At 44.0% G+C, this 12,794-nt stretch overlaps 1 protein-coding gene across 1 annotated transcript in view; it reads left to right on the forward strand.

Annotated features, from left to right (window-relative positions):
• Positions 1 to 12,794, forward strand: part of KCNQ3 (potassium voltage-gated channel subfamily Q member 3) — a 214,116-nt gene that overhangs the window by 16,250 nt on the left and 185,072 nt on the right. Inside the window, exon 3 of the mRNA XM_017746042.1 lies at positions 5 to 148. Coding sequence (XP_017601531.1) covers positions 5 to 148 — 144 coding nt within the window. The remainder of the gene's footprint in view (positions 1 to 4; positions 149 to 12,794) is intronic.

Consider the following 12,794-nt stretch of genomic DNA (forward strand, 5'->3'; position numbering starts at 1 on the left):
GGAGCCCGCCGGGACTGGGGCTGCTGGCGAAGACCCCCCTGAGCCGCCCGGTGAAGCGGAACCACGCCAGGTACCGCCGCATCCAAACTTTGATCTACGACGCCCTGGAACGACCCCGCGGCTGGGCGCTGCTCTATCACGCCTTCGTGTGAGTACGCGGAGCGCGGAGCGGGGCTCCCGAGGGCGCGTCCGGGGCTGCCCCGGGGGGCTGCGCCCGGGGCCACCGTTTTGCTTTATCATTCTCGGTGTAAGGCTCTCGGGGGCTCGCTCCGGCGCCGGCTGTGTGTGGAGCGAGGGTCTGATACGGGGTGTGCTGCTGAGCGGCTTTATTTCTCTTATGTCGTCGGTTTTTCCAAGAGGAGCAGCTGCTTTAAACTCTGTGTTTCTGTCTTGCCCGTACCTCCACGTTGCCTTGGAGTGGCATTCCCGAGCCTGTGTGTCTGAGGCATTGGAAAAAGGATGCCAGAAAGACCAGTCTCTGAGGGTTTTAAGGCTCGAAGTGCTTCAGGGGAACGCGGCCAGTTCAGCTCAGCCTGGAGCGTGAGGTTTAACTCGCTGTTATAGACCGCGAGTGAACCGATTCCTTCCGTAGTTGAAAGTGTCAAATGCAAACCATCGGATTTCGGTCCGATAAGCATCACCCCGGCAGTGCATGAAACCCGAGCATTGCAGCGCTGTCAACCAGAAAGTTACACTGACCACAAGCGAACTGAGAGGAAATAAACTCGTTTTATGGCCCAAAGGTGACAAGTCAAGAGAATGACAACTGGTTTGCATTCCTAAAAATTCTGTTGCCTTAAGTTTACATAAGGAGTATCGAAAAGATCATTCTGCAAACAGTACAGAATGGAGCTGACAGAGTCCTATTAAAATAAATCTGTGTTTTAGTGTTGTGAATGTGTTTGAAAACCCAGGGGTTTATCAGTGATCACGGTGGTACTGTTTTTCTTTGGCACTACAAGGTGTGCAGAGCTCTATGTGACAGAGGATTTAAGCAGTGATTTCTGAAATTGGTCTATTCACCAAAGACAAACAAAGCTCTCTAGGCTGCATGGGTTGTGAGCCTGAAGCTGGATCTCAGGAAATCCTGGTCATTGGCATAGTCCTTGCACCTGCAAATAAGTAACTTGAATGTAGGGCTGTGATTTTACATTCAGGCACATTTTTATTGATGTTTGCAGTGATTTAGCCCTGAGCAAGAATTAAAAGGCAATGTTCACTACTGGAGTGCTGCTTGTGTACCACTCATTCATTGCTGCTCCCCTCTTTTCAGTGTTTATTCATAGAATAAAGTACATCTTGGGACAAAGGTCTTGCTTTCCAGCTTAATTTCTGTGAAAATGTGGAAACTCAATGCCATGCCACTTTTTCAGTTCTTTCACCTCTTTTTGCCACAGGAAAACTCATGCTAGCAGGCAGGGAGTGACAGCACTTGAAGTGTGTTGTGCTGGGAAGGCTCTTTGGTCTGGAGCTTGCTGTTCAGTTGCGTTCAGTATTGCATAATGCTGCTTCTGGCTGGGGAGAGTCACATCTGGACAGAGGGGCACCCCTTTCATCCTGCCTTGGCCAACCCACACCCATCAGTGAGGCTTTAGCACACAGCAGAGCATCGCGAGCAGTTTGCACCCCTCTGTGGCAGCTGGGTCAAATCTGTGCTCAAGCTTGTGTCTGGATATAAGCAATAGAACAGTGGATGTGTCTGGAGAGGCTCAGGTGAGCTGATAGATTCACAATTATTTGCAGTGGTATAAGAATTTCCAAGTTAGAGCATTCATTTTAGCTCTCTAGATGTGTGGTTGACCTTAAGATACTTATGCAGTATTGATCACAGAATGGAAAAAAATAATGATGTTTGTAAGGTTTGATCCTTCTTAGGAGTGGACCTGACATTGTGTGGTCAGAGTCTCTTTGATGACTACTCAGTCCCTCAAAACTGAAATGTCAGTCTGACTCACAAAAGTCAGTAGCAGTCTTGTGAAAACCATCAATGCCAAATTCAATATTAATGAAAATGAAACAAAACACTTCTAGAAGTCCTTATCCTTAAAGGAAGTAAAATGCCCAAGTCTGTCAGCCCAGCACAGGCACTCCATCCCCTCCCAGGACATCCAGGGGATCTTTCTGTCCAAGCTGGCCCCACTGTCTTTCTGTTTAGTCTCAGCTCCCTCGGAACTCAGATGAAGCTGTAGGGGTCTTACCTCACTGTAGGATCCAACCCTACAAAAGGAATTTGCTGAGTGATGGAAGAGTGTGCTGAGATCTTGCTGACAGGCTTCAGAGCTTGTTCCTGCCGCTGGAGAAGGAAGACCTGCTCAAGAGCAGAAGCTGTGGGGAAGCAGCATCTAAGTTGATACCCAAAGTCTTTATTCTTGCTTTCAAATGAATTGTCTTTTAACCTTTTTTCCTTCTTTAAAGGAGTCTCTGTCATTTAGAGGTGCTGCTGTGACATGGTGTAGTTCCATCCCAGCTTCTCCCAGTGCTTCTTTTCACACTAGAATGGGTTACACTTTTCCTTGGGAAAGTGAGAGATTGCCAGTCTTCCCATAAAATCTACAAATTTGATCCTGTTTTAATTTTCAAGGAAAGTCCCATTTATCTTATCTTAATGGCATGTTACACTTTGTCTCATCTTCTGAGTAACTTTGCTCTAAGTGCCATGTACCCAAAATTAACCAGTAAAATTTTTTCTCTCATATACTGATAACCAGAGGATAAACAGCTGAGGGCCAAAAGGGATTGCAGCATGGCTGGATGTGATGAATCCAGGCATTCAGAGTGTTTAATGAAGAGATGATGCAAAGCACTCCGATATTGTGTATATCCCAGGGTTTGGGAGGCAGGAAGCTGCTGATGGAAGAGGGTTGCAACTTTTCAAGACATGCTGAGGGTGTTGTGTGAGGGGCAGGAAGGGACTTTGACAAGGTCTTTGCAAAAGCTTTGGATGCCACAACTTTTGAAAGGGCAGTGCAGATGGGATCTTGTTAAATCCTACAGCGATGCACATATGGCTGCAAAGGGGTCGTGATCCTGTGTGTGTCTCACTGCTGTAATGTGCACATAAATACGGCTCGAGCGCTGCCTCTCGTAAACGCTCGCTTCAGTTGGCGTTGGGTGTTCTGAAATGATTCAGTCTATTGAAGTAATTCCAGGAGAACTCATAAACAGGATCAGGCCCTGCCAAGCCCTAGGGACAGAGATGCAGAGGAGAAAGGGTAGTTCCTTTAATTCTTGATGGTAATTTTAGCGTTCAGCTTTCACTGGCAGTGATTAGCAGAAAGTGGCATGAGATACATTCCTTGTGATTCTTCCTTCTTCTTTGTTCTGCACAAGTGAGTTTGTCCAAGCCTATCCTTGGGGATTTGGTCCCTAAAGAAGCTGACTCTCTTTCCTTCACCATCTGAAAGCATTTATTCTCTGGTATCTCTACTAGACAAAAGATTTATCTATCACCCATGATATTCCCCTCTGATGGGTCACCAGGGTTTGTGGAGTTCTTGGCAATATGTCAGTGTCTTAGTGACATAGTCGGTGAAAGAAATTTGTTTTTCCCATGAAAAATTTCACCTCTGTAAAGCTAAACTCTAGCTGAACACTTTCAGAATAAAATAAAATAAAATAAAATAAAATAAAATAAAATAAAATAAAATAAAATAAAATAAAATAAATCTGATTTAACCTTTGAGATATTTCATTGGGAAGTATCTCTTGGGGGTTGCAGGTCAGGCTACAGTCTATCCCTTTTCTTTTCTGAGCTCATGTAGCTGTAGGTACAACTGATGTTCCCATGATGTTCTATATTTCCCTTTATGTTAGCCAGTGCAATATATTGTAGGAAATCCCTGCAGCTGTGCCTCGTGGGATGTGTGTTGTGGCCAGGGAGACAGACTCGAGACCTGTCCACCTCCACAAACCATCCAAATGCTTTAGTTATGCACAGAAGCATTAATGAGGAGAATGAAAAATTGAAATAAGTAAGATCTTTATTTTTCCAGTGTATTTTTATTTGCAAGCACAAAATATTTGGTGGATAAAGGACAGAGTCCAGAAAGGTAACATAGTACAGATCGTTTGGAATTTCAATTTGTGGAAAATTTTCAACCTGACTTAAAGAAAAGGGAGGATAAAGGAGAGGTAACTAGGAGATATTCTCATTTTCATACCATCTTCTGAGACAACTGCAGCATTTACTCTCATGGAAAAATAAGACTAGGAAAAGGTTTTGGATTAGATATGTCTTTTTGGAGACGTGTGCAATATCACCTGCACTCTGCTGGTGTAGTCACCTCGATGTACCTGCTGGTGAGAGGGGGAAGCCATGGGGAACCCTTCTCTATTTGCCATACAATCTTTCAGTACTGCTTAATACCTGGAATAAAAAGAGGAGGCAGAGTCATGCGATCCATCAAATCAGCAGCATTTCTGGTAAGCACCGGCAAGCACCTCTTGCATGACTGATTGTAGGTGGGTTGTTTGCAGAAAAGAGTGTCATGGGATTTGGGGAACAGGTTGAAGGTTTGGAGACTTTCCATTATTTTCCTCTTTGCCCTTCAGGAGATGCTCCATAGGATGTGCTCACGCCCCAGCCTCTGTGAGCCATCTGGAGGGAGATGGGAGGTTTGGGGCAAAAAGAAGGGCTAAAATGAATCCTTTCTTGGCTTGTTTGGCATGGACTTGTATCTAAGTGAGTCCCTAGAGCAGCAGAGTGAGCCTGGTCCATTAGCAAGTGCCCTTTGCTTATGTGCGTGCCAATATGAGTTCTGCTTTAATTATTTATGCTAATTCATCATAATGCATGGATAAATATTCTGCAGTATACTTTGTAAAAAATAATGAAGTCTTAGTCATTGGAGACCTTACCACACACCTCTGCTCTTGCAGCTCCATCGAGGCTTGCGGAGCCGCCCTGGGATTGCATGTGGTTCGGGGGGGATGTGACTGTAGCTCAGCTGCTGGGATCAGCAGATGTGACAGAAGAAAGCTGGGATTTGCTGGGGGGAATGAGAAGGGGCAGCACAGCCTGGGAAAGCCACTGGCTGGGTAATGAGTGGCTTGTGATCCCCAGCTCTGTCAGTCTGGAGTCCCTTCAGCAGCTCACAGGTGCCCAGTGCTTGCTTAAGCATCCAAACAGCCTCTGAAATTATGGACCAGGTCCTTTGGTGGGAGCAGGTATTCACCTATAGCCTCAAATCTCTGTGCTTGGGCTTGGGTGCTGAGAGCAAGACCCACTCCACAGTGGGTACCCCAGGTTGGGTTGGTTTGCCCCGCATCCCACATTGCCATGACTACGCTGCCTACTTACCAAGTTTTGGTGCTGCTCATGCCTGCTCAATGGCTCATGGGAGCTGCAGGCACACCACATGGCTGCATGGTACACAAGGTGTGCCTCAGTGTCCCCCAGCCTCCTGGGACTGCAGGTCCCTGAGCATCCTTCTGCAAGTTCAGTCCCCAGCTCAGGCCAGCCTCATCTGGATGGGCATCGGGATCCACAGTGCCCAGCGATGCCCCAGGGAGAGCACAGCATGAGGGCGGGCAGCAGCACTGCCAGTGCCAGCAAACACTCAGCAGTTGGTCTTTTAGTGCTGTCAGCCCAGCCGAGGAACAGCCCCTCAAATAGAAGTCATAGTCCCTGGTGTAAGGTCTATAAAACTGAACAGTCCCCAAATTTAATCAGTTTGACGAGCAGTGATATAGCAGAGCCACCACGGCAGCCAGAAAATCAGGTTTTTCTTCTATTTGAGAGACTTGGTGAGAGGAGCAGCAGCATCTCAGTGCCACCCCAGCAGTTCTGGAGACACTGTCAGTGGTAAAGCCCAGGACTAGACTTATCTCGGTATTCCAGCCTGGAGTCTGGGCAGAGGTGTCACTCTTCATAAAAGCATTCTCAGCCTCTTCACATGCCTCTGTTTGCTCCTCGCAGCAAACAGTGGATCATGATGGGGCACAGCAGGGTCTGGGCACTTCTGGGACAGCTGCTGGGTGAAGAGGATACCTGAGTTTTACTTCTTGTTTTAATCTGAGAGGGAGATTAGGGAAATGGTACAAAAATGAGCAGGGAGAGACTTTCTATGCCCGTTTTGCTCATTTTGCTGTAAAATGTAGGAACACACAAATTTAATGGAAAAAAATAGTAACTAAAGACTGTGTCTTAAAAGCTGGATTAAAACAAAAATACATACATATAACACCAATCATAAATCACTATGTGCTTGAGTGTGTGCAGGTGAACATGAAGGTACCCCAGCTGTTCCTACTTCTCCCAAAGACCACCCCAGAATCTACTCACCCAGCATATTTCTGTATTTTTTTGGTGCTCCCTGTCTTCAAATATCACACAATTCAATCATTTTTATTTCTAGGTTACCAAACATACAAACCTGTGCATGTATGTAGAACATAATTCCGTATCCCTTGACTGTCAAAAAGTCCTTTGTGGCATTGAGATGCATGTGGAAGGTCAGACAATGGCATGCATTTTCAAGGACAAGGTCTGAACTTGAGGAATTTGATTTAATAGCTGGAAGAAGCTTTCTGATCAAAATGGATCAAGTGAGAATTAAGATAATTTATATGTTATTGTCAAACATAAAAGGCTGGTGACCTTAGACATAGCCAGGTGGCTGGGTACTACCATGATCAGCCTTGCATAGTATAAATAAATGATAATGTTTATTCTTGTATTTAATAACATTATATTCCCTTTTTGTATTTAAGAATGCCATACTCTCTTGTGCATGGAACTTTACAGAAGGAATGGAGCCCTGCATCTGCTATTGCTTTTGGCAGATTCTGTATTAAATGGGATAACTTAAATATTAATAGCTTTGCAGGGAATATGGTCCACTAGAGCTGTTAAGTGTATGCTGCCTTCTGTCTTAGGATGGTGGCTGGGAAACTTAGCATTTTCTGTGGAGAGAGTGACACGCCCCGGGATATTTAGGTTTTGGTAACCTACTTGGAAAAAGGCAATTTGGGAGAACTTCCAGGCTCCATAAATTGCCTTCCCCAGTCTTAAGTGAACAAATTGCATAAAAGTGTATTTCACTTGGAGCAAGTGAAAGGTCCCACTGAAGTCAGGAGGAACCTATCCAAGGTGACACTGAGGTAATCCAAAGCAGAAGAGTGACTGGGATTTGGTGGAAAGCAGCACGAGGTATCATCACCTTCCTCTGCACAACCAACTCCTTGTTCTACTCATGCCTGGTGAGATCCTTCTAAGCTCAAGTTCTCCACAGCATCTACCACACATCTTCAGGCTTTCCATAGCTTAACAACCACCTCTGGCTGTAGTCACCAGGATACCACCTTAGTGGTGCAAACCATGCTGAAATGAAGATTTAATATCTCTAACTCTGTTAAATCTCAGTCTGGAGAGATGCTGAGACCCTGACATGAGAAGCATCTGGTGTCTCTTGAGATGGCATTTGCTCTCACTCCCCTCTCCCACATGATTAATCTTGCCAAAGTGTTCCCCACTTTAATTTTTCTGAGTTGCTGGTACATGGTGGTGGAACTGTACAGGTCCATTGTATGGCAGCTGCAGAGGAGGAATCCTCGTGCTCTCTCAGTTGCTGTTGTCTTTTACTTCCTTTGACTTTACATGCTTTATTTCATTTTATGGATACTTGGATCTTGCTTGTCCCCCTGTTTTCAGAGCTGTGGCTGAGAGTTGTATGAACGTGCTTTGCATTCCTTTGGCAACACATGTTAGTTTGTGATTGTCATGTTTACTCTCCAGTGATATTTTTTTTAATCTCAAGTGCTTTTTATATTTACTTTCTTCTGTCCTCACTAGTGTTCTGATGACCTTCTAGATTAGTACCTCATAATTTTGCTAATATTCAATTTAGTTCTTTTTCTAGATCATTAAGGAAACACTTAGGCCAGAACTAACAAACACCATTCAGCATTTCACTAAATAACAATTTCCCTGCTTCCTGGTTAATACAATATCATTTTTTAGGGCTTTATTTATAGCTCTGAATCCAGTTTTTAATGTCATGCCATTTCTCCCAGTCATCTGAATTAATACTAAACAAAAGATTTTATGAAATATTGCACCTCTGTCAAAACTGCAAATATTTCCTCATTTCTTTTTGTTCAAACCTGAGCTTCAGGCTGTTTATCTATTTAGTTCTGTGATGTGCATTTAATTGTTACCTTCCCATCTCAGATTTTTTCATGGTTTTGACATGGTGCATATCTCATACAACAAAAAAATTAATTGTTCCTGGTGCCATCCACCACTAGAGTAGAGATAAAGCAATGCTGAAAGATTAAATGTCCCAATCCATCCAGGTCCCAGTTCTTCTATGTTTTAGAGGAGCCATTAGATTTGGACTATACCTAACTTTAGGTCAAGGACAGAGACATTAATCCTAAACCAGAAGACTCTTTACAGGACATTCCCCACTGACTGTAAATTCAGAGTGTAAAATTTTCTGCTTTCAGTGGGGATGGAGGAGAAGCAAGTGCAGCTGTTGAGGGACTGATAGTGAAATCACCAAAGCACCCGGTGGGGAGCTGCCCACCAGTTCTCAGCAGTGCAGCATCAGCTTTGCTTATCTTTGCTCCCCTCACGCCTCTCCATGCAGGCTCAGAGTGTTTATGAGGAGGGATTACACCCTGAGGAGGGAATGTCAAGAGCAGCTGATTGAAATTGCAGGGGAATTAGTTTAGGAAGGTAATTACACGAACTGGAATTTGCTCTTCTACCTTTGCTAACACTGCTGCTCCTGTGAGATGTGCTGGGAGAATTTCAGTGCACACAGCTGAGGCTCCCTGATCACACCTCAGACACTGTCTGTGCCCTGGCACCTGATGCACAGGGCCATGGCCCAGGACCAGCCTTGCTCTGCAGCTATGACAGCAACTTTGCTTGTGCCCAGAGCAGTCATTAACCATGTCTTTGCTAATTGTCAAAGGTGTGCCAGGGATGTTCCCAAGCAGTGACACACGCTGCCTGACAGCACAACACTGCTGAATGGTGGTTTTGTTCTGAGGTGACAGAGTGACTGAGCACAGATCAAGTGCTGCCACAGACCTGGGATCACTCCCAGTAGGAGTCTGAGTGGGGCTCCCTGCTCAGGAGGCAAGTGAGGTCAGTGATGTGGACACTGGTCATGTCATCTGGCCTCAGGCACAGAAAGACAGGATGAGCATCTTTGGGCTTCTAGAACAGACATAATTCTTGTATGTGAGATCTTACCACTTTGAGGATATCCTCCTGGGTCTATGCAAAAAGCCACTTTTTGGGATGGAATCTTAGAATAATTTGAGTTGGAGGTGAGCTTTAAAGGTCTGGTCCAACCCTGCTGCTGTGGGCAGGTACACCGTCAGTTTCAGCAGGTTGCTCAGAGCCCCATCCAACATGGCCTTGAACATTTCTGGGGATGGGACATCCACTACCTCTCTGGGCAGTCTGTGCCAGTGTTTTGTCACCCTTATTGTAAAAATATTCTTCCTTATATTTAATCTAAATTGACTCTCTTAGTTTAAAAACATTAGCCCTGGGATAAGACATTTTACTTAGACAAAAGCCCATGAAATCCTACCCCACTGAAATAATACAGGTTTCACCCTAGGTGTGTGTTCAATAACACATTTTACATTCTACCTCTTTTCTCCTTCCTGTTTATGGGACTTTGCCATGGCTTTTGCCTTTTATGTTTCAACACTGCTTGTGCTGATCAAACTCCCATGGAGGTTTCAACGCTTCACCCCCACATCTTGGCATATTAACAAAAAAATACATTTTTGTGATACTAATCCAGGAGGAAGAGCCCACTGATCATTCATTACTGAACTTCTGGTGTAAAATGTGAAGATATTCCTAGTTGTGTTGCTGCTGATATTTGGCTATTTCTTCTGATTGTGTCTCACTCATTGTTGTAGATGTTGCTCCATTACCTTGTAATGTCCTGGGTGCAGAGGTGGGATTTGGCAGAGGAAGGCTCATGACAGTTCCTGCTCTCAGAATATGGTGCTATCACATAGTACACTGTCAAACACACTACTCTCTTCAGTCTTAAATTACTTCCACAAACTGCATTTCCTTGCTCTTCCTCAGGGCTTGAGTGTCAGTCTTTCCACAATGGGTTCCATCCATCTAGCACATTAGGTAGCTGTCTGGAATTCTTTTACAGCTGCTGAAGAAACACAGGAAATGGAACTTTCTGGAGGGCAATTAATCTCATTCTAAAGACAATTTTAAGAAAGACCTCTTGCAGTGCCTGAAACATTTCACTGACTACAAAGGAGACTTCATGGAACTAATTTAAATTTAGGTATTTGCACTGAAAACACCTGAGGAATGGGAAACTTTCTACCTGACCTGAGGGGCAAAGATCAAAGCCACATTAGGACAGCTAAATGTAAATATGTTCATGTACAGTTTGTTGTGTGCAGTAGGTATTTAGCTTTTCTTTATAGTCAGTGGAGATTTAGTCAATGCAATCAATAGACTGTAGGGTGGAATTCATCCAACCAGATGTGAGGATCTGCTTTACATGGAGATAAATCACAGCTGCAGCTCCACTGAGCAACTCTCCCTTCAGGATAGCAGGAGCTGATCTCTGGTAAATGTCTGCAGTAAAAGCCACATTCAGACAGATGAGTTATACCTCTAAAGGCAACAGGAAAATTATTCTTATTATCACATAGGCTTTTATTAATATGAGGCTCAATTCTAATTCTCTTTCCTCAAGAGCTTTATATATGTGACTGCTTAGTATCCCAGGCCATGACAAGCCTACAGTCATCCCTGATACTATGCCAAAGAAAATAACATTTCACTAGCTTTAAGATCTTTCTCTAGGTGGGATTATTGAGTTTAGCTTTCCATCATCCTTTTGTTCTCTGTTTTGCCTTGGGCTTTATCTCCCTGAGCCCTCCCATAAATTTGCTTTTGATTTGTGATTATAATTGCAATTGATTTTGAGGTCACATTCAAACCAGACATAACTACCTGTTGTACTGAGCTTCAAATCTAAGGCTGTGATTGACTCTGTTTTCCCTTTGTCTTTTGTATTTACACTGGCACAGGAGCTACTGTGCTGGGAGTTTGCCAGCATCAGTCCTGCTTCTTCCTGTTCCTGAATTTCTGTCCATTTGCATTGCTCCTCTTGACTCCATCACTCCAAATTACCTCCCAAAATCAATAAACATCAAGACTGTTTTCTAGGCGCCTTTTAGGGATCAGAAAACACTTTGAGGGTGGCTTGAACATTGTCCTTTTAAAGCCTGTAACAAGTGTAGAAGGTCAATTTGAATGACCTGGTGTGAATGAGGGTGATCATGAGGGTCATTCATAGGCCCAGTTAGTTTTTTGAGTGTTACAGTTTTCTGTATAAAACTGGGGACTTTGCAGAGATGTAAGCACCACTCAGTATTTTCAAGGGTGTGCTCACTTTCATACACCAGCTGGAGCATGAAACCAGCATAATTGTACCTAATGCTGAAAATCATCGGAAAACTGTACGAAATCTGGATGCATGCAAATGCCCTGACATAAAGAAGTGTATTTGGGTGGTGGTGTATTCCTTTAACAGCTGCTAGTTTGTGTTTTGCTTGTTTTTGCAGAAATACTGAGCCAGAAACCTCTTTTAGTCATGTCAGTGCAAATGTAGAGTAAATCTATTACAGTCAGAAGAACAATTGGATTTGGCTGACGCACCACAAACTTGTTCTGGACCCAATACAAATTTTTTTTTTTACTTTTATGGATATTCTGCTAGTACCAGAAGCCAGGATCAAGGCCCTGCACCTCTGGTGAGGTACTTGCTGTGACAACACACTTGTCCTCTCAGGAGGGTAAGACAGCTTGAGGAGTGGGGTAAATAGGAGAGATGGAGATCCCCAGGCAAAATAACAAGTGAGCACCAACTTATCCCAGAACTGCGAGTGTTCAAACCAGTGGTCATGGCCTGTTTCCTTCATGTTAGGAGCTGATTTATACAATTGTGGAGGCTTTCCTTCCCTCCCTGCTCCTCAAAGACCAGAGAGGATTTTTTTTCCTCCCTCATGAATCCAGTTAATTGGGTAACAAACCCAGTGCAGATAAGCTGGGGAAGTTATGAAAGTGAAGGGCTGTATTTCTGCACATTTCTTGGTGTAGGTCATGTCTGATATTGGGGCTGTAGAAGGGAGTTGACAACTGCAAACATAAAACCATTTAATTTGGAAGGTTTTAGAGGTCTTCAGTCCAGTTGACAGAGCAAGGTTAACTTCAAGCTCAAATCAGGTTGCTTGGGACTGTTGAGTTGAGCCAGTTGAGTTTTGTGCATCTCCAAGATTTGAACCCCATTATATTGTGGGGAGCAATACATTTGGTTGCTCTTCACAGAATATGTTATTTACTGTGTTACACATAATGTAGAGACTTCTAGGCCCAGAGTCATGGAGAGTTTTCTTCTTCTCCACTCCACTCAATCCTACGTGTGCATGGACAGAAGTGAGGTGTAGCATCTAGAGAGAGCTGCTGGGCAGGTCAGCCCAGTGTAGAGGAAACAATGTTCATATTTAGCTACAAAGGAAGTTGTGTGTCTCTAGGCTAACTCAAACCAGGGTTGTCTGTGTTTGGAGTACTGACTCTAGGAAATGCTAGGTATAGTTTTCATTAGAGTTCACTGAAGATAGGAAACCTTTCCCAATGACTTTTTTTTTTTAACAGGTGTTGTAATTTGCTATTTCCACCAATTCTTCATCATTCAGAAGAATCATTCAGTCTCAACTCCAAAACTACTTCTAACTTTCCCATCTCTTTCTCCCTGTCCCTCACTCAATCCCATCTTCCCTCT

Source organism: Corvus brachyrhynchos, unplaced genomic scaffold (genome assembly GCF_000691975.1).
Source record: "Corvus brachyrhynchos isolate BGI_N302 unplaced genomic scaffold, ASM69197v1 scaffold28, whole genome shotgun sequence".
Taxonomy (NCBI): domain Eukaryota; kingdom Metazoa; phylum Chordata; class Aves; order Passeriformes; family Corvidae; genus Corvus; species Corvus brachyrhynchos.